The sequence below is a fragment of the Mobula hypostoma genome, chromosome 11 (genome assembly GCF_963921235.1).
Source record: "Mobula hypostoma chromosome 11, sMobHyp1.1, whole genome shotgun sequence".
NCBI classification, from domain to species: Eukaryota; Metazoa; Chordata; class Chondrichthyes; order Myliobatiformes; family Myliobatidae; genus Mobula; species Mobula hypostoma.
Genome location: NC_086107.1, coordinates 16460578 through 16483158, shown reverse-complemented (window position 1 = coordinate 16483158; position 22581 = coordinate 16460578). Strand labels below are relative to the sequence as shown.

At 41.8% G+C, this 22581-nt stretch overlaps 1 protein-coding gene across 1 annotated transcript in view; it reads left to right on the top strand.

The window, feature by feature from the left end:
- The window catches only part of LOC134353604 (L-lactate dehydrogenase B chain-like), a 46882-nt gene that overhangs the window by 8016 nt on the left and 16285 nt on the right, over nucleotides 1-22581 (top strand). The window contains exons 4-8 of the mRNA XM_063061708.1: nucleotides 116-230; nucleotides 11571-11744; nucleotides 12278-12451; nucleotides 14805-14910; nucleotides 16107-16230. Coding sequence (XP_062917778.1) covers nucleotides 116-230; nucleotides 11571-11744; nucleotides 12278-12451; nucleotides 14805-14910; nucleotides 16107-16230 — 693 coding nt within the window. The remainder of the gene's footprint in view (nucleotides 1-115; nucleotides 231-11570; nucleotides 11745-12277; nucleotides 12452-14804; nucleotides 14911-16106; nucleotides 16231-22581) is intronic.

Below are 22581 nucleotides of genomic sequence, written 5' to 3'. Positions count from 1 at the left end.
TCGTCTTTGAGCTAACGTTTGGATATTTCTGATTAAAGGAAGCTCTGAATGCTGGATCACTTAGAATCACCTCCATCACTTTAAAGCCAGTGTTTTCCAATTTTTCCTTTTACAGAGTTTAGCTGATGAATTGGTCCTTGTCGATAAGATGGCAAACAGAGTTAAGGGGGAAGCGATGGACCTGTTGCATGGTAGCGTGTTTCTAAAATCCAAGATAACATCAGCTACAGGTGTGTAACAGGCTGTGGGATTTATTATGACATAATTTAATCAAAGATTTGAAGCCTAATTAAATTTAAAGCTTGTCTCTCTGTCTATCAATTGTCTGCTGGCATTTCTAACAAGCATCATGTATTAGAAAGAGTACAATGAAATCCCTAGCAGCACATTCATATGCCATGTGCCATTTTCATTGTACAGAAGATAATGTCTTGCGTTCATTATTCATTGTCGAAGTTCTAACTTTATATCTTTTTTTAAAAAAAAAGATTCAGATGTAATAAATTAATTAATGAAAAAGCAAAGTGCATTTGTATTCCAGATTCCTGAACTTTGTTCATTGAACCATACAGGAAGACACCCAGTCCCCCAGATGTTAGGACCTAGAAAACGCAAAAGGAAATCACTTGGGGATTTTCAAAATAGACTCAATTCTTATTATTTTGACAGGAGCTCACTGGTCATTTCAGATGCATTCAGCAAAGAGGAGGGGTGCCACTGGGTTACTCTGCCTTGATTCATCTCTGATACAAGGCATTCTGCCCGTATCTAGGATTTCATAATAGTTACAATAGCCCTGGGGCTGACTGCCTTTCTGGATCACTGGATAGCTGATAAAGTATTTTGACTGTACAAAATATTTGCCAGAGGAGGAGTCATGTAGAATGTGATCAACAAATGCTCATTTTAGCTTGTTCCATAATCTCCCAGTCTAATCAAACCCAATTTATTCATGCCAACAATTGTGCATACCTAATTAATCCCATTTGCCTGTGTTGGTTCTGTATCCCTCTAAATCCTTCCTATCCATAAGTCAATCCAAATATTGTTTAAATATTTTAAGTGTTCCACCTCTACCACTTCCTCTGGCAGCCTGTTGTGTATACCTATCATCATCTGTGTGGAAAACAAACTTTCCCCTTGGATTTCTTTTAAATCTTTCCCCATCAGCTTAAACCTATGCCCTCCAGTTTCAAATCCCCTACTCTTGGAAAAAGACTATCACTATTCATCTTATCTATGCCCCTCATGATTTTGTAAACCTCTATTAAGTTGCAAATTTGGGAAATTGGCCCTAGCCTATCCAGTCTCTCCTTATAATTCAAGCTGTCCAGTCCGACTACATCCTTGTGAATCTTTTCTCCCTCCTCCCTAGCTTAATCACACCCTTCTATAATATGCCACTCATAACTATACACAATAATTCAAATATCATCTCACCAACAACTTGTGTAGCTGTAACATGATGTTCCACTCTTGTACTCGGTGCCCTGATTGATGAAGGCAAGGGTGCCATGTTTTCTTCACCTCCCTGTTTTACCTATCTGTTCTACAACACTCCCTGGGGCCTTACCATTCACTGTGTGTCCTGCTCTGGTTCAGCTTCCTAAAATGCATCACTTCAACCTGTGAGTTAAATTCCACCTGCCATTTCTTTGTCCACTTTCCTAGCAGATCTCGACCCTGATGTAGGTAATCTTCTTCATTGTCTACCATACAACCATTTTTTTTTCTGCTAACTCCAAACTTACTAATCATGACACCTACATCCAAATCAATATGTGACAAATAGCTGGGGAGCCAAGACTGATCAATGCAGCACATCACAATGATGCTAAGCAATCAGTTTAGCTGTACTGCTGATGCTCCTACAATAATAAAATTGCTCCATTTAAAAAAATGCACCAAACTTGAAGGAAAGCAAACACAAGCAACACACATCAAAGTTGCTGGTGAACGCAGCAGGCCAAGCAGCATCTATAGGAAGAGGTGCAGTCGACGTTTCAGGCCGAGACCCTTCGTCAGGACTAACTGAAGGAAGAGTGAGTAAGGGATTTGAAAGTTGGAGGGGGAGGGGAAGATCCAAAATGATAGGAGAAGACAGGAGGGGGAGGGATAGAGCCGAGAGCTGGACAGGTGATAGGCAAAAGGGGATACGAGAGGATCATGGGACAGGAGGTCCGGGAAGAAAGACAAGGGGGGGGGTGTGACCCAGAGGATGGGCAAGAGGAAAGCAAACACAGTTAGTTGGCCTCCAGTGTGAGAAACAACCTTCTCATGCCACCCCTGACACCTTCCACCGGGCCAAATTTGTATCCAATTGTCTAGCACACCCTGGGTCCCATGCGATCTAACCTTCCAGACTAGCCTATCGTGCAGGGAAAAAAATAGACAGATTAGCATTTGTTTTGTGTATTTTAAAACCTAAGTGTAGCTCACAGCTTATTATGTCATTAACAGTATGTTAGAAATGTGGTTTTAATGCAGGAAACTTGACAGCCAAGTTATAATAAAAAAGATTAAAAGATAAAGAATGGCTTTATTTGTCACTTGTACATTAAAGCTTACACTGAAATGCATCGTTGCACAAATCAGATCAGTATTCTTTGTGCTGGGCAGCTCACAAATGTTATGTTTCCAGTGCCATAATGGCAGATGCAGTTTAATGTGGATAAATGTGAGGTTATCCACTTTGGTGGCAAGAACAGGAAGGCAGATTACTATCTGAATGGTGTCAAGTTAGGAAAAGGGTAAGTACAACGAGATCTAGTTGTCCTTGTTCATCAGTCACTGAAAGTAAGCACGCAGGTACAGCAGGCAGTGAAGAAAGCTAATGGCATGTTGGCCTTCATAACAAGGGGAGTTGAGTATAGGAGCAAAGAGGTTCTCCTGCAGTTGTACAGGGCCCTGGTGAGACCACACCTGGAGTACTGTGTGCAGTTTTGGTCTCCAAATTTGAGGAAGGACATTCTTGCTATTGAGGGAGTGCAGCGCAGGGTCACGAGGTTAATTCTCGGGATAGCGGGACTGTCATATGTCGAAAGATTGGAGCGACTGAGCTTGTATATACTGGAATTTAGAAGGATGAGTGGGGATCTGATTGAAACATATAAGATTATTAAGGGATTGGACACGCTAGAGGCAGGAAATATGTTCCCGATGTTGGGGGAGTCCAGAACTAGAGGCCACAGTTCAAGAATAAGGGGTAGGCCATTTAGAACGGAGTTGAGGAAAAATTTTTTCACCCAGAGAGTTGTGGATCTGTGGAATGCTCTGCCTCAGAAGGTAGTGGAAGTCAATTCTCTGGATGCTTTCAAGAAAGAGTTAGATAGAGCTCTTAAAGATAGCGGAGTCAAGGGACATGGCGAGAAGGCAGGAACGAGGCACTGATTGTGGGTGATCAGCCATGATCACAGTGAATGGTGGTGCTGGCTCGAAGGGCCAAATGACTTACGCCTGCACCTATTGTCTATAGCGTGCCCACAACTCACAAACCCTAACTGTACATTTGTGGAACGTGGGAGGAAACTGGAGCACCCAGAGGAGATCCATGTGGCCATGGGAAGAGCATACAAACATACAGACATTAAACATTGTTCTCACAACCAATGTTGGAAAGTGTTCCTCTTAACCTCACTTACCACCCTATGAACCTCTGCATCCAACACATCATTTTCTGCAACTTCTGCCATCGTCAACAGGATCTTACCATCAAACACATCTTTACTCCCCCCCGCCCACACACCCACTCTCCGCTTTCTGCAGGGTTTCCCTTGTCCATTCATCCTTCCCCGCTAATTGCCCTCCTGGCACTTATCCCTGCAAATGAGAGAAATGGTACACCTGCCCATTCACCTCCTTCATCACCTCCAGTCAGGGCCCCAAACAGTCCTTCCAGGTGAGGCAACATTTCACCTGTGTATCTGTTGAGTCGTCTGTTGTAATTCGGTGCTCGTGATTCGGCCTGCTCTACATTGGTGAAACCCGATGTAAATTGGGGGACTGCTTTTTTGAGCACCTTGACAAAGCGGAATTTCCCATTGGCCAACCATTTTAATTCCTATCTCAATTCCCGTTCTGACACGTCAGTCCATGACACCTCTGGCCATGATGAGGCCACTCTCAGGGTGGAGGAGCAATACTTCATGTTCCATCTAGGTAGCCTCCAACCTGATGGCAAGCACATTGATTTCTCCTTCTGGTAGTTTTTCCCCTCCCTCTTCCCTCTTCTTCCATTCCTCACTCTGGCCTCTTATCTCTTCTGCTCACCTGTCTATTACATTCTCCTGGTACTCTTCCTTCCTAGGGGGACCAATATCCTGGCAGGGAGATTAGCGAGGGCTACTGAGGTGACTTTAAACTAGAATGGTTGGGGGGTGGGAATCAAATTAAAGAGGCTAGGCGTGAGGAGGTTAGTTCACAACAGGGGGATGGGAACCAGTGCAGAGAGACAGAGGGGTGTAAAGTGAGGGTAGAAGCAAAAAGTAATAAGGAGAAAAGTAAAAGTGGCAGGCTGACAAATCCAGGGCAAGCATCAAAAAGGGCCACTTTTCAACATAATTGTATAAGGGCTAAGAGAGTTGTAAAAGAGCGCCTGAAGGCTTTGTGTGTCAATGCAAGGAGCATTCGTAACAAGGTGGATGAATTGAAAGTGCAGATTGTTATTAATGATTATGACATAGTTGGGATCACAGAGACATGGCTCCAGGGTGACCAAGGATGGGAGCTCAACGTTCAGGGATATTCAATATTCAGGAGGGATAGACATGAAAGAAAAGGAGGTGGGGTGGCGTTGCTGGTTAGAGAGGAGATTAACGCAATAGAAAGGAAGGACATAAACCGGGAAGATGTGGAATCGATATGGGTAGAGCTGCATAACACTAAGGGGCAGAAAACGCTGGTGGGAGTTGTGTACAGGCCACCTAACAGTAGTAGTGAGGTTGGAGATGGTATTAAACAGGAAATTAGAAATGTGTGCAATAAAGGAACAGCAGTTATAATGGGTGACTTCAATCTACATGTAGATTGGGTGAACCAAATTGGTAAAGGTGCTGAGGAAGAGGATTTCTTGGAATGTATGCGGGATAGTTTTTTGAACCAACATGTCGAGGAACCAACTAGAGAGCAGGCTATTCTGGACTGGGTTTTGAGCAATGAGGAAGGGTTAATTAGCGATCTTGTCGTGAGAGGCCCCTTGGGTAAGAGTGACCATAATATGGTGGAATTCTTCATTAAGATGGAGAGTGACATAGTTAATTCAGAAACAAAGTTTCTGAACTTAAAGAGGGGTAACTTTGATGGTATGAGACGTGAATTTGCTAAGATAGACTGACAAATGACACTTAAAGAGTTGATGGTGGATATGCAATGGCAAGCATTTAAAGATTGCATGGATGAACTACAACAATTGTTCATTCCAGTTTGGCAAAAGAATAAATCAAGGAAGGTAGTGCACCCGTGGCTGACAAAGAGAAATTAGGGATAGTATCAATTCCAAAGAAGAAGCATACAAATTAGCCAGAAAAAGTGGCTCACCTGAGGACTGGGAGAAATTCAGAGTTCAGCAGAGGAGGACAAAGGGCTTAATTAGGAAGGGGAAAAAAGATTATGAGAGAAAACTGGCAAGGAACATAAAAACTGACTGTAAAAGCTTTTATAGATATGTAAAAAGGAAAAGACTGGTAAAGACAAATGTAGGTCCCCTACAGACAGAAACAGGTGAATTGATTATGGGGAGCAAGGACATGGCAGACCAATTGAATAATTACTTTGGTTCTGTCTTCACTAAGGAGGACATAAATAATCTTCCAGAAATAGTAGGGGACAGAGGGTCCAGTGAGATGGAGGAACTGAGCGAAATACTTGTTAGTAGGGAAGTGGTGTTAGGTAAATTGAAGGGATTAAAGGCAGATAAATCCCCAGGGCCAGATGGTCTGCATCCTAGAGTGCTTAAGGAAGTAGCCCAAGAAATAGTGGATGCATTAGTGATAATTTTTCAAAACTCGTTAGATTCTGGACTAGTTCCTGAGGATTGAAGGGTGGCTAATGTAACCCCACTTTTTAAAAAAGGAGGGAGAGAGAAACCGGGGAATTATAGACCGGTTAGCCTAACGTTGGTTGTGGGGAAACTCTGGAGTCAGTTATCAAAGATGTGATAACAGCACATTTGGAAAGCGGTGAAATCATCGGACAAAGTCAGCATGGATTTGTGAAAGGAAAATCATGTCTGACGAATCTCACAGAATTTTTTGAGGATGTAACTAGTAGAATGGATAGGGGAGAACCAGTGGATGTGGTATATTTGGATTTTCAAAAGGCTTTTGACAAGGTTCCACACAGGAGATTAGTGTGCAAACTTAAAGCACACGGTATCGGGGGTAAGGTATTGATGTGGATAGAGAATTGGTTAGCAGACAGGAAGCAAAGAGTGGGAATAAACGGGACCTTTTCAGAATGGCAGGCAGTGACTAGTGGGGTACCGCAAGGCTCAGTGCTGGGACCCCAGTTGTTTACAATATATATTAATGATTGGATGAGGGAATTAAATGCAGCATCTCCAAGTTTGCAGATGACACGAAGCTGGGCTGCAGTGTTAGCTGTGAGGAGGATGCTAAGGGGATGCAGGGTGACTTGGATAGGTTGGGTGAGTGGGCAAATTCATGGCAGATGCAATTTAATGTGGATAAATGTGAAGTTATCCACTTTGGTGGCAAAAATAGGAAAACAGATTATTATCTGAATGGTGGCCGATTAGGAAAAGGGGAGGTGCAACGAGACCTGGGTGTCATTATACACCAGTCATTGAAAGTGGGCATGCAGGTACAGCAGGCGGTGAAAAAGGCGAATGGTATGCTGGCATTTATAGCGAGAGGATTTGAGTACAGGAGCAGGGAGGTACTACTGCAGTTGTACAAGGCCTTGGTGAGACCACACCTGGAGTATTGTGTGCAGTTTTGGTCCCCTAATCTGAGGAAAGACATCCTTGCCATAGAGGGAGTACGAAGAAGGTTCACCAGATTGATTCCTGGGATGGCAGGACTTTCATATGAAGAAAGACTGGATGAACTAGGCTTGTACTTGTTGGAATTTAGAAGATTGAGGGGGGATCTGATTGAAACGTATAAAATCCTAAAGGGATTGGACAGGCTAGATGCAGGAAGATTGTTCCCGATGTTGGGGAAGTCCAGAACGAGGGGTCATAGTTTGAGGATAAGGGGGAAGCCTTTTAGGACTGAGATTAGGAAAAACTTCTTCACACAGAGAGTAGTGAATCTGTGGAATTCTCTGCCACAGGAAACAGTTGAGGCCAGTTCACTGGCTATATTTAAGAGGGAGTTAGATATGGCCCTTGTGGCTACGGGGATCAGGGGGTATGGAGGGAAGGCTGGTGCAGGGTTCTGAGTTGGATGATCAGTCATGATCATAATAAATGGCGGTGCAGGCTCGAAGGGCTGAATGGCCTACTCCTGCACCTATTTTCTATGTTTCTATGTTTCCCTTTCCCCTGTGGTCCACTCTCCCCTCCTATCAGCCTCCTCCTTCCCCATCTCTTTACCTTTCCCACCCACCTGGGTTCAGCTATCACCTAGCTTATCCTCCTTCCCTCCCCCACTTTTTTTTATTCTGGTGTGTCCCCCCTTCTTTACCAGTCCCGATTAACGTCTCGGCCTGAAACGTCGACTGTTTATTAATTTTCATAGATGTGGCCTGACCTACTGAGTTCCTCCAAGCATGTTGCTCAAAGTACATAAATATTACCATATGCAACCCTGAGATTCATTTTCTTACATGTACTTATAGGAAAATAAAGTAATACAATAGAATTTATGAAAAACTATACATTTTAATAATGCCTGATTAATAATTGCGAAAGAACAGAAAAAGAACAGGACTGAAGCTTACAACAGTGGACAAGATGAGTGAATTGCAGTAACTAGTTTTCAACTAAAAGAAAAGCCAGCAATGTTCTGTTAAACAGATAGTAAGCTCTTTAGTAGCTTATTTTGCATTTGAAGAGAAGAGTGTTAATGCGAATACTGGAAACCCTGCATATCAATGAGCTATGCCCCGGGATCTTCTGCATTCATTCAAGAGAGAAGGCAGGGCTTCTGTTTAGTATTTCATTCAAACCACAGCATCTCTGATGATGTGGCACTCTCTCAGCAAGTACAGGAAGCACACTTTAATTTTCAGCTCACCACCAACGTTGAAGAGCTAGTAATGGGGGACAACAAAATGGTAGACGAACTGAGTAAGTATTTTGCATCAGCCTTCACTGTGGGAGATTGGTGGAAGCTCCATGTGTCAGGGGTAATGAAGTGCATAACTATAGAGAAGGTTATTGGGAACCCAGGTGGTCTGAAGGTAGCTAAGTCACCTGGACCAGATCATGTACACACCATCGTTCTGAAAGAGGTGGCTAAAAAAAGATCGTGGGAGCATTATTAATGATCTTTCAAGAATTAGTAGATTCTGGAATGGTTCCGGAAGACTGGAAAATTGCAAATGTCACTCCACTCTTCAAAAAGGGAGAGAGGCAGAAGAAAGGAAATTTAGGCCAGTTAATCTGCCCTCAGTGGTTGGGAAGATGTTGGAGTTAATTATTAAGGATGAGGTCTTAGGGTACTTGAAGGCACATGATAAAATAGACCATAGTCAGCATGGTATCCTAAAGGGAAAATCTTGCTTGACATATCTGTAGGAATTCTTTGAAAAAATAACAAGCAGGATAGACAAAGGAGAATCAGTTGATGTTGTGTACTTGGATTTTCAGAAGGCCTTTGACAAGGTGCCATACATGGAGCTGCTTAACAAGCTACCAGCCCATGGTATTACAGGAAAGGTTCTTCCATGGATAAAGCAGAGGCTGATTGGTAGAAGGCAAAGACTGGGAATAAAGGGAGCCTATTCCGGCTGGCTACCGGTGACTAGTGGTGTTCCACAGGGGTCTGTGTTGGAACCGATTCTTTTTACGTTATCTATCAATGAATTGGATGTTGGAATTGATTGCTTTGTTGCAAAGATTGCAGATATGAAGATAGATGGAGGGGCAGGTAACTTTGAGGAAGTAGAGAGGCTATAGAAGGAATTAGACAGATTAGGAGAATGGGCAAAGAAATGTCAGATGGAATACTGTGTCAGTAAGTGTATGCTCATGCACCTTGGTAGAAGAAATGAAAGGGTTGACTATTTTCTAAATGGAGAGAAAATACAAAAAACTGAGGTGCAAAGGGATTTGGGAGTCCTTGTGCAGGATTTCCTAAAGGTTAACTTGCAGGATGAGTCTGTGGTGAGGAACGCAAATGTGATGTTAGCATTGATTTCAAGAGGACTAGAATATGAAAGCAAGGATAGAACTTTATATAGCACTGGTGAGACTTCACTTGGAATGTTGTTATCAGTTTTGGGCCCCTTAGAAAGGATGTGCTGAAGCTGGAGATTCAAAGGAGGTTCATTAAAATGATTCCAGGATTAAATAGCTTGTCATGAACAATGTTTGATGGCTTTGGGCCTATATTCACTCGAATTCAGAAGAATGAGGGATGACCTCATTGAAACCTATCAAATGGTGAAAGGCCATGATAGAGTGAATGTGCTGAGGATATTTCCTATGGTGGTAGAGTCTAAGACCAGTGGACACAGCCTCAAAATAGAGGGGCGTCCATTTAGAATGGAGATGAGGAAGAATTTTTTAGCCAGAGAGTGGTGTATCTGTGGAATTTGTTGCCACAGGGTTCTGTGGAGGCCTAGTCTTTATGTATATTTCAGGTAGAGTTTGATTGGTCAGAGCATGAAGGGATACAGGGATAAGGCAGGAGACTGGAGCTGAGAGGAAAATTGAATCAGCCATGATGAAATGGTGGAGTAGAGTTGATGAGCCAGATTGCCTAATTCTGCTCCAATATCTCATGGTCTTGATTTGGGGGCAAGAATTTTACCAGCAGAGCTCAGCCAATACAGCAAGTATTTCAAAAGCAACACTAAGCAAGGTTGTTAAGTACACATTAGGCTACTTCTTGTTTGCCTGAATATTTTGAGTTAGGAGCCAATGCCCTAGGTCAGGTCTTTTTAAAAACAGTGCATACTATTAAGTCAAATGCAGTTCTTGGCAGCTGGATAAGCAACTGACTACAATGCTTGCTTTTTACTGCTTGCAATAATTTTAAAAAAAATTGCTAAACTAATTATACAGATACTGCCTTTTGCGCAATTATTTTAAATTCCAAAGTGTTTCAAAAGTAACAGCTCCTAAAGCATAACAAGTTACGAAAGAGCTTGCTGATTGTTTAACAAGAACATTACTAGTTTTTCTTTACTTGTAAACCAGTTGTGTCAAATGCATTCACATTTTTCTATGTTGTAACCCCGATGAATGGTCTCAGCCCAAAACATCAATTCTTTATTCTTCTCCATTGATGCTGCCTGACCTGCTGAGTTCCTCCAGCATTTTGTGCTTGCGGCTCTGGATTTCCAGCATCTACAGAATCTCTTGCGTTTTTGTAAGCATCAGTTCGTTCTTTCTCTTGAGTTCAGCAGTTCTCAGGCCATTGGAATAATATTACCAAATTTGACTTGTATAACAGAGTTTGCATTTCAATGCAGGTTTAATTAGTGGTGGCCAATACCGTGCAGATCTGTAGTGCTGAGGAATGATATTGTACTGATAGTATTGGCGTAAAGACTTTGCATAGTGCAAGTTTGGCTGCATTTCATAAACTTAAAATACCTGCCTTTCGTCAGGGATCAATTCTATTTGCCGTATACATTTACATGTATCAGGAATTAGCTTGGTGTGTTGGTGCAGTGTGCAACAAAAACATTCAACAATTATAAAGTACAGGTGTCCTTCGCTTTCCGAACGTTCTCTTTACAACATTTCGCTTTTACGAAAGACCTACATAGTTACCTGCTGTCGTTGACCGAAAGAGGATTTTCGCTTTTACGAAAAAAGACACTCACTTTAAACTTGTGTTTACCCTGAGAAAGACTACCGTGACCATGAAGCCTTGCGCGGGCAGGTGTGTGCGCATGTGTGACATGTGAATGCGTGTATGTGTGCATGCATGACATACGTGTACATGCGAATGCGTGACGTGCACATGTGTGTACGTCCCGGTTTTTTTCAACAAATCGATTTTGGCTCAAGCTTCCCGATTCTGTTAAGTGAAACTACATGGTACATACATTATTTCTACTTTATATAGGCTGTGTATTTATCATACCATTCCTTCTTTTACTATATGCTAGTGTTATTTTAGGTTTTATGTGCTATTTGGTATGATTTGGTAGGTTATTTTTTTGGGTCTGGGAGCTTTCAAAAATTTTTCCCATATAAATTAATGGTAATTGCTTATTCGCTTTACGCCATTTCGGCTGACGAACGGTTTCATAGGAACGCTGTACATTTGGATAGCGAGAGAAAGTAATATGTGAAATATAAACTTAGAGATAAAAGTACGTGAATGGAATAAAAAGTGCATAAATATCAGTGTAAGTTACAGTGTAAGTAGCATTATAATAAGTGGTTTAACTGACTGACTTTCTTTTTCAAATGATCGTTCATTCTATAGATTATAAAGCAACGCAAGACTCTAAGATATGCATCATCTGTGTTAGTGAGGTGGCAAAAGATGGAAAACCAGATAAGTGTCTGCTGGAGAAGAATATTGCTATTTTCAAGGAAATTATCCCTCAAGTGGCTAAGCATAGTCCAAATGCAATTTTGCTTATTGTTACTCAGCCAGGTAAAGTTGATTGATTAAGTATTTCAATGAATGCCATCAGCTCCAGCTGTGCAGTCATGGGGAAAACGTAAAACTACTTCCAGGCAGTGGTGGAATTGAACCCAGGTTGCTAGTGCTGCTACGCTACCTAGTAGTTCCTATTTGAATACAATAGCCATTGACTGATTTTGATCAAAAGGCCAAGTGGTTAGACTTGTATGATGAAACAATATAAGTGATAGAGTTCACCACTTCCAGGACCATTGGATAAATGTCCAATTTTGACAAAAAGTAAACTGCTATTTAAACTTTTAAAATAATTTTTACTCATTTTTGTATTTAATTGTGGGCGTCTTCTAAAGACCTCTGAAGATTGCAAGGAGAGTAAACCTGTCTCTAATTAAAATAATTTTACATTTTAACTTGAGAACACTTTTAATAATAGGACAATCAACCATACAAAAAAAAATTGTTTTCACCTGGTCAAGTTTAATTTTAATTGTGTTGCATGATTATAGTTCGATTACTTTCTCCTGGATTGGTTTACTTTGTAGTGGATCTATTAACCTACGTTGCCTGGAAACTCAGTGGATTTCCAAAGAGCTGTGTTATTGGTACCGGTACTAACTTGGACACTGCAAGGCTTCGTTATTTACTTGGTGAAAAATTGAAAATTAATCCAGTGAATGTTCATGCCTACATTATTGGTGAACAAGGACATAGAAGTGGTGAGTGGATATCTGTCAATTTCATCAACATTGATGAAATATAGTTGAAGATATTTTATGCTGGGCTATGAAATGCGCAATTTCTGAACAGAAATATCACTTTGCATTCCAAGATGAATCGTCTAAAGTGACATGATCAGAGTAACAAATGGAAAACTTCAAATCAAATTGTTCATGTCATTGATGCCTCATGTAACATGGTAGATTTTTGTGAACAAGGTATAGCTGGATGAGTCTCCAGCTTAAAAGAAATAGAGCAATGGATGAAGAATATCTCCCCACTTTCATTGCTCCTACTGAGAGAAACAGAAATTCCAATCATTTGCTTACCTATATCATTCTTTCAGCATAAATGCCAATGTTGTAACTATTACGAGGGGTGATTGTTAAATTTGTGGCCTAAGGTAGAAGGAGATGAGTTATTAACTTCAAACTTTCTGCATAATCACTCAGAGTTGAATTGCACGTGCATGTAACGAGATCTGTATAACTCATCTCCTTAGGCCACGAACTTATCAATCACCCCTGCTGTGGACCACTTTCTGGAGGTCCAAGATGCCAACTTCTACAAAGAAGGGATCCGTATGCTCCACGACCGCTGGACTAAGTGTGTAAATGTAGGAGGGGACTACGTTGAGAAATAAATGTGCTAGGTTTTCTAAAATGGACTCCTTTTACCTTGGGCCACGAACTTATCAATCTCCCCTCGTATAACTGTTCGACTAGAGGCATACCTGGCTCTGGAGAGCAAGTCTTCAATGTGTGGGTTCAGATATTGTTTGCTCCCATAGACTGAAGAGTACTCAGTACGTTAAAAGCTTTCTCAACATCAAATGTATTTATTTTATTTAGAGTTCCTTCCAGCCTAATGATGTTGCAACACCCATTTACAATCACATGACCAATTAACCTACTAACTGGTACGTCTTTGGACTGTGGGAGGAAACCAGAGTACTTGGAAGAAACCCACGTGGCCAAAGGGGAAAACATACAAACTCCTTACAAACGGTGGTGGATTTGAACCTGGGTTGCTGCTAGTATTGTGCCACCACATGTGTGTGAAGACTAGTGAACATGATGATTATGCCATGGATTTTCTATGTGGCATGCTGGCCGAATGGGATCGTGACTACTTCAGCCTTGTCTTTGGCACTTCCATGCCTGCCCTTCAGTTCACAGGCTCCCTGTCCTCCATCATTCACCACTGGGCATGGTAGGGTTATAAAAGGTGGATCTGATTTCTTGGTTGTAAGATCACTCGGCTCAGTCTGTTGCACATCAGGCATTTGCCTTTCTGCACACATGTAAACCTGTGTTAGTATGAGACAGGGGCAGGAAACTGAGACTGGAAGGAGAAGGGCACCCTTAGGGGTAGAAGACCTTGAATGGGTTTGGAGGGAAACATGTTGAGTTAAATGGATGTGGCAGAATATTTGTCAGTGTACATTTGTGTTTGTGATTGAAGTGAATGCCCATGGAATTCGTCACCATAGAGGGCTGTGGAGACCAAGTCATTAGATTTATTTTAAGGTAGAGATTGATAGGTTCTAGGCTGGGTATGTGCCGGGGGTGGGGGGGTGAAGATTGAGGGTTTGAGGAGAAGATGGGAAATGAGGAGGGAAAACAGGACTTGAAAGGCAGAGCATGATCATTCTGCTCCTATACCTCAAGCATCCTGTGCAGCAGAGCCTGGCCTTCACCCATCTTAATCTCTTTGCCATCGGACCTTTGTGTGGTAGGTGAACTGCAATGGCCCCTCAACTACATCTCTCCCCACATTCCCCATCACACCTGAAGATTCTAGACCTGGGAACATTGAATCGCCAGCCTTGCATTTCTCTCGTCTTACTGCTGTAGTAGGTAACAGTATCATTTTCACACGTGTCTGTCAGCGGTGACCCTTGGTATTCTTGCTAATGAAGGATTTGGTGACAGAAACTCATTTACTGAACAGTTTTTTTGTAAATATCCATCAATATATTGTAACAGTGCTCTCACAACATGAAAACAATGTAATCTGTTTTTCTTACATTACTGATTGTTTACCCCTCCCACTTAATTATTTTGCAAGAACAGCTTTTTCCAGCAGATAATAATGGAAAACTATGGCAACGGTTTCAGTTTCAATGATAATGACAGAGTAAATGCAGGGAAGTGCTTAAATGGAAAAATTACTTTTCTTGATCATTTATTTCTTGACATTATGTGACGATAAATATATTTTTGATTGTCTGAGAAGCTGTTGATATCCCCTGCAATTAGTTTTGCCTTTATTTATTTAAATTACTGCACTTATTGCTTAATGGTGCACAAAATGTGTGTCTGCTACCTAATGCTGTTTTTTTTTCTGTAGTTGCTGTTTGGAGTAACACAAATGTGGCTGGTATTAATCTAAGCAGTTTGGTTGGAGGAAATTCAAAGCAAGATGTAAATGAAATTCATAAAATGGTCATTGAAAGGTAAGTGTTAGTGGGTTCTTGCTAAAGCCTACTCATAACAACAGATTATAGCAGGAATATCCCTGGTGTAGGGCTCTGTGTTACAATAGGGAAGGGAACAACAAATGTTTTTTTTGTTTTTAACTTTGTTGTAAAATGGTCTTGTACTCTCTCTGCTCCACCATTTCATCAGAGTTGATCCATTTCCCCGTCAGCCCCAATCTCCTGCCTTTTCCCCATATCCCTTCATACCCCGACTAATCTAGAACCTATCAACCTCTGCCTTAAATATACCCAATGACTTGGCCTCCATAGCCACCTGTGGCAAAGAATTCCACAGATTCACCACTCTCTGGTTAAAGAAATTTCTCCTCATCTCCATTCTAAAGGGATGTAAGGGTGCAATCTCAGTGATTCTTCACACGACCTTAGATCACCTAGAAAATACAAAACACCTATGTCAGAGTGCTGATCATTGTCTATTCCAACTGAAATAGGTCCTACCAAATCTATCATCTTGCAGCTGTAGCAGAAGTTCTAGACCAGAATGCCATAGCAGTATTTCTGGACCCAGGATTCTTCAAGGATTTTGGGAGAACATTAAGCTCTATCTTAAACATTATTTGGAGTTTTGTATTTGGTGCTGGATGACCATGTAAAACTGATATGGGAACACTGCCTTCAGATTACATAACTTCACATTCACACAGGATTATAATTGCTTATAAAATGTAGTGTGGTAATTTCATCATGGGATTCAGATAGAATGAAGAGACAGAAAAGCATAAGTGATTTATGGATGAAGTAAACTGAGAATTTTGATTTATTAACTGTGAAAATTCCCCGTTTTACATTGTACCATTGTAATTAGTAAATCCTAAATTGTCACAGCAGAAAAGGGGATTCAACTCATTTGAATCAAATCCATGCTGGCATCAGGGACTGAAATCTGGCTATCCCATTCTCCTGTTCTTTCTCATTGACCTACAAATCATTATACAATTACCTTTTTTGAAAGCCATGATGGATGAATTCCACTACCTTTTCATTTAGTGAGTTTCAGCTCCCACCACCACACTGTGCATAAATGTTTTGGCTTTACATTTATGGAAAGCACAAAAAGGCATCTGACAGTTGATAGTAGAATGATGTGATTTAAAACTTCAAAGGAGCAGTTGGGATTTAAGTGTGTTTTTTATTTCCTTTCCTTACCATAGTGCCAATGAAGTTATAAAGCTAAAAGGATGCATTTCCTGGGCGATTGGTCTAAGTGTGGTGAATATTGTTAATTCAATTTGTGGAAACCTCAAGAACATCCAACTGGTGTCCACTAATGCAAAGGTAAGTTTTAACCACCTGTCATTCATGTGAAGACCATGTATTATTGTGTCAATATTGGTGAAACTCACACAAGGAATAGCAGTTCTGTGGGTGCCAATTTCTCTTTTTAAAAAATGGTATAGAAAAATCATGGATTATCCAAATTTTACTGTTGGAGCGAAAAATTTCAGGTATTTGCAAAAGATCATCTGGATGAAGTATTTACTTAAAGGCATCTATTCACTAAACATTTTAAATGTGATTATAGTACAGATCCAGGTTCAGCTCAATATATTATTCTTGAGCCTGACAGGCAATGGTCATCATATCAACGGTGCTTCTTCCAGGACAGAACCCACACTGTGTCTCGGGCAGGTCCTTTACTGATTAGGTGGTTGAGAATGGTGTGGACTAGGATTTTTCCAGCCATCGGCAGCAGCGAGATGGCCCGGTAGTTACTGCAGTCAGCTTTGCTGCCTTTGTTCTTGAAAAGAGGTATGATCGAAACATCTCTGAATTCATTGGAATATCGTCTTCTTCCTGAATGCTCGTTAGAATGTCATGGAAGGCCCTTAGTGCAACTGGACCCATTGACTTGAAGATCTTGGCAGGGATTCAGTCCTTTCCAGAGGCTTTTCCAGAATTTAAATGAAGAATGTCTTCTTTGAACTCAACCATTGTAGGGTGGAGATCAAGGCTGTCGGCAGTGGGTTTCTGGAGGATCTGCTCAGGTGTAGCCTGGTCTACAGTAGATGGCCTGTTCCTCAAGTGCTCATTCCACCTGTCATTAATGCTCTTTTTCGATCTGAGTAAGATTGTGATACCTGCTGACAGAGGGGATGTGGGCGTGACTTGTGTAGTCTATAGACCACTTTAATGGAACCAAAGAGCATCTTAAAGATTTTGGTGTCAGCGTAGCGCTGATTTCTGCCTTTCACTCCCACCATTCAGTTCACATTCCGCATAGTGCGGTCTGTGCTTGACCTGTGAAGATGTTTGAAGTGATCGAGTTTCAGGATTAGGCGGTTGAGAATGATGCGGGCCCTGCTGCCTTTGTTCTTGAAAAGAGATACGATCGAAACGTCTCTGAATTCATTGGTATTGTTCAAAATGGGGCCAGTGAACTACACAACTGGCGACAACTTCCTGCAGACCATTCATGAAACTACTTTTACTTCTTTCAAATATGATTCTGCTATTCAGCCGTGCGTGATTGGAACCTGTGATTTACATTTTGACATTGTGTTTTTGAGCCAATAGAGTGATCTGGTGCTTTGCTGTCCCTGAGGGAGTTTGGTGAGGTTGGGAGCAGAGTGTGTGGCCTTGAATGCCTGGATGCAGGCACTCCATTTACAGGCATGCATGATTTACTCATTGCTTCTCTCCAGTTGAGGTGTCGAGCAGGGTTGAAGTCAACAAAGAGCAGAGCGGGGATGGGTTGGTGTTCCACCTTATCTGCCCGCGTTTGATCGGTCTTCCTCTACTTCTCGCTAGCTGCTGTCAGAGGAAAGTGCAGGAGTGTTGGGATGCACATTGCAAGGATTGATCAGCGAGGCTTGTGATTGTGGACTCGTTCTGGAGGACTTCGAGGTTCATGGTGTGTGTGTGTGTTTCTGGATTCTGGTTAATCTTTTTTTTGCTGCTTTTGAGTGGTTTGATCGGGATGATCGATGTGGACGGGGGCGTTTCAGTGAAGACTAGCTCTGTGGCTTGTATTTGGCTATCAATGCAGAAATGAACTAAACGGAATATTCCTGAAGCCCTAGTTCGATGTTGATATTCTATGTGTTGTTCACTTTTTGCTGTTTGCACAATTTGTTCTTTTTATTTCATGCGTTGGGTGTTTGTTTTTCTTTGAATGGGTTCCATGGTATTTGTTTGTCTCATGGCTGCCTGCAGGATGACAAATCTCAGATTTAAATTCTGTATACATACTTTGTTAATAAATGTACTTTGAATCTTTAGGATGGAAGAAGTATCATTCAGCCAGGTGAGAAACGCCTTCTACTTCTCCTTAAGTAACGTGATGATGTTGTCATCATTTTTCATCAAACCAATCCTGATGTTTTCTTTTTTTGGTCCAAGGGCTAATTTTGCTGATTTCATCACTAACATCTTGTATTGACCCAACTTCTGTGCTGCGCTACCTTTCAGGGGCCTATAGGACACCAATGCATCATCAAAACTGTTTGCAAGTTGCTCTTGGTGCCGCAACTTGTTGGTATTAAGAGCTTGTCGGATTACTTTTGGTTTCTTTTGGTGGCAGGTGGGCGATGAGCATTGAGAGGATTAATCTAACCAGGTGACAATCAGTCCAGCACTCCGCTGCTTGCTTGGCTGTAGTGATCTTAAAATCACGAGTGTCCCACATTGATCAAGTGCCATTGCTTGAATCTGGGGTGTATCCATGTTATTTTGTGTTTGTCAGCCTGTCTAAAGAAAGTGTTAAGTGATAGCCATACTGTTCTGGTATAGAAACTGAACAGCAGTAAGCCATTGGTTTGAGTTTACTAACGCTGTGATGTCCTGGTACCCCATTCCAGTTTAATTGGGGTATTTGCCTACCCTGGCATTGAAGTCACTCATCAGGATGAGCTCGTCACTTGGATGTGTTTCTTTCACGATTTGACCAAAATTTGCTTAGAAGTTTTCTTCGATTCCATCACTGCATGTCATAGTAGATGCATAATTGATCTTACTGAAACCTATTGAATGATGTGGAGAGGATGTTTCCTAAAGCGGGGGAGTTTAAGACCAGAAGGCACAGCCTCAGCGTACAAGGACATCCATTTAGAATGGAGATGAGGAATTTCTCTTGCCAGAGAGTGATGAATCTGTGGAATTCTTGGCCACAAGCAGTATATTTAAGGCAGAGGTTGATAGATTCTTGATTAGCCAGGGCATGAAGGGATACAGGGAGAATGCGGGAGATTGGGGGCTGAGGGGCGAATGGATCGGCTATAATGAAATGGCAGAGAAGACTTGATGGACTAAATGGCCTAATTCTGCTCCTGTATCTTATGATCTTTTAGCACTGAAAACTGTGATGTGACAAGAGCGATTGAGCAGAAAGCAAAGTGTGATTAATCGTTTATTGACACAGGTCGGCAGTGTTGGTAGTTGAGGAAGGAGTGAAGTCTTGATAGCTAATCCTACTCCATGTAGGATAGCTAATCCTACTCCATGATCTTCACTTACTGGTTTGCCTTTCCAGTAGAGGGTGTAACTGTCCTCAGACTCAGAAATAGAATTTTGGTCTGAAAGCCTGGCCTCGCTCAACAAAGCAGTTTCGATGTTGTAAGGTGCCATGAGGGCTGTTCTTCACTCAGGTATCACTATTATCATTGTCCAGCAGAGTTCAGATGTTCCAAACTCCAAAAATCATTTACATTTTCATGAATTTTCGACCGCTGTCGGGGTAAAACTGCCAGCCACGCCATGCTGACCAGTTGTTTTGGGACACCTTTTCTAGTCGCCTCCCTTGTTGGAGGGTGACCAGTACTGATCCTATTTAGGGCTAAATAGGATCAGTACTAAATAGGGCTGCTGAATAACCTGGGATGTGTCGTTCTGCTGTGCTGACCTGGAATCAGAGCCAAATGACTTGAGTTCGCAGGTGACCTTTGTGCAGGCTTGGAACTACATTACCTCCACCTGTTGCTTCACCCATCGCTGCAGGACCTAGTAAGCTTGAGTAATGATGTGCCACACAAAGGAGCACATACAGGAAAGCTTTTAAAGTGGAGAACCTGTCGCAGTGGGGAAGTTCCACTCTTTCGACATCAGAAGCCCTATTCCAGTGGTACGAGTGATATTCGCAACTGGAGACCTCCTTGGTTGCAGTGGATGGTCGTGACGTCTTCTGTGCCTTGCTGTGCCCTTTGCTGTCCGCAGAGCGCTGCTGGACTGCCTTCCTGGCTATCCGCTGTCACTGGTGATCTCATCTGCTTTGTCCACTGGAACCAACTTTGCATGCTGGGATAGGCATATCCCTGTCTCACCGGGGTTTGAAGCCAGCCACCCTCTTAGTTTAGCCCATCTGTCAAAACGGTGTACCAGGGTGTAGCCACTGTCGCATGCAAACAGCTACTTGGAGCCACAGGTGAGAGTTGAGTATCAGGTGAGGACTGAAGGTGGAAGAACTGTCCTGGAGGGAATACAACAAGCCCCTGCACCAGAGCTGCTACCCCTCCTTGGACACCCCATACAACCATGTGATTAATGTAATTACAGAAACCAGAAATGACTATTTAATTTCTTGGAGTGACTCACTTGTAACCTGACAAAATATGCATTCCTTTACCCTGATTAGAGTCACAACTATCAATTACAAGAAAAAAAATGAATATACTTGCCCTAGAAATGGCAAGACAAGTTAAGTCTGTTTAGAAATCATTTAGGAACCATGGCTTTATTATTTGAGTTATTTAATCCAAGGAAGTTATGGTGAACCTTACAGAACAGTTAAACCAGCCAGTGTTCATTGTGCCATAGACAATAAGAAGAGGAGTGGGCCATTTGGCTCTTTGAGCCTGCTCTACCATTGAATGTGATTGAGGCTAATTATATCTCCATATACTTTCTACATTACCCCTTTATGTCTTTCACATCATTTTCCTTCTCGAGTACAGTGGGCAAATCGACCTCCATAAACCTCTGATTGTGATTTTTGTCAATTCACACCCCTCTGTGTGAAGGCTCTTCTTGCTCTGTTTATCTGTGACTATAACCTTCCCCCATCCCCCAGCTTGTATTAAATCCTTTACCAAGGACAATGATTCCTCCCCCTTCCCTTTCAGTCTGTCTAGCCCTGTTAGAATTTGTGATAGTGAGTCTGGCTGAGACACTTGGCACCCTATGGTAGATTTCCTATATGGAGGTAAAGTTAAAGAGAAAAAAACATTCTCAACCAAATATTGTAAGGAAAGAGTTAAAATTCGCCAGAAGTCATTTTGGATTCCTCCTTGGTGTTTGCACAAATGTGCAACCCAAGACAGTTGTAGTAAGATAAAATAGTATTAGCTTAGACTGTGGGAACCACAGCCTTCACATATGACAAATACTTAATATTAATAATTGTAATTAAATGAAAAATGTAAATCTTGTACAGTTCCGCTGTATTGGTGGGATCTAATATCACAGAGACCTTTAACTTTCTAATATAATGGTGTAAAAGAACTCTTCCTATCTTTACTGCTGGGAACATTTTAGAAAGACATAATCATAGTATTCCCACCAAGTCCTATAAATGTTGCTTCAGTGAGTTTTAGAATACAGGGCTACACCAAATTTGAGGAAGGACATTCTTGCTATTGAGGGAGTGCAGTGTAGGTTCACAAGGTTAATTCCTGGGATGGCGGGACTGTCATATGTCGAAAGATTGGAGCGACTAGGCTTGTATACTCTGGAATTTAGAAGGCTGAGAGGGGATCTTATCGAATCATATAAGATTATTAAGGGATTGGATACACTGAAGGCAAGAAGCATGTTCCCGCTGATGGATGAGTCCAGAACCAGAGGCCACAGTTTAAGAATTAGGGGTAGGCCATTTAGAACGGAGTTGAGGAAAAACTTTTTCACCCAGAGAGTGGTGGATATATGGAATGCTCTGCCCCAGAAGACTGAGGAGGCCAAGTCTCTGGATGCTTTCAAGAAAGAGTTGGATAGAACTCTTAAAGATAGCGGAATCAAAGGTTATGGGGATAAGGCAGGAACTGGATACTGATTGTGGATGATCAGCCATGATCACAGTGAATGGCGGTGCTGTCTCGAAGGGCCGAATGGCCTACTCCTGAACCTATTGTCTGTTGTGTAAATCATAGTTTAAAATACCATCATTGAAGGAGGAAGCAAGGTGACCAGGTAGGCCTGTCTACCAAATGTTAACAATTACCAATGTCAAAGATGTAAGTTCATTTAAAATGCAACATACAAAATGCAGGAGGAACTCAGCAGGTCGAGCAGCATCTATAGAAAGGAATAACCAGTTGATGTTTCGGGCTGAGACCCTTCATCAGGATCGGAAAGGAAGGGGAAAGAAACCAGAATAAGAAGTGGAGGGGAGGGAAGCTAGGTGCTAAGTGAAGCCAGGTAGGTAGGTAGGTGGGGTTGAGGAGGAAACGAAGTGAGAGGGAGGTGATAGGTGGAAGAAGTAAAGGGCTGACGAAGAATGAATATGATAGGAGAGGAGAGTGGATTTACCTATTAGGTAAATTTTCAGTGAGAGTTCTTGTTCAGCTCCAGAGAAACGAGGGAAAATCTCAGAATGATTATATATTAAGATACCTCTTTTACTGATTTCCTTTTATTGAGTAATTGCGCACATCCAGGCTTGTATCTTTATACCAACTAAAGTCTTCTGCACTGTTATAT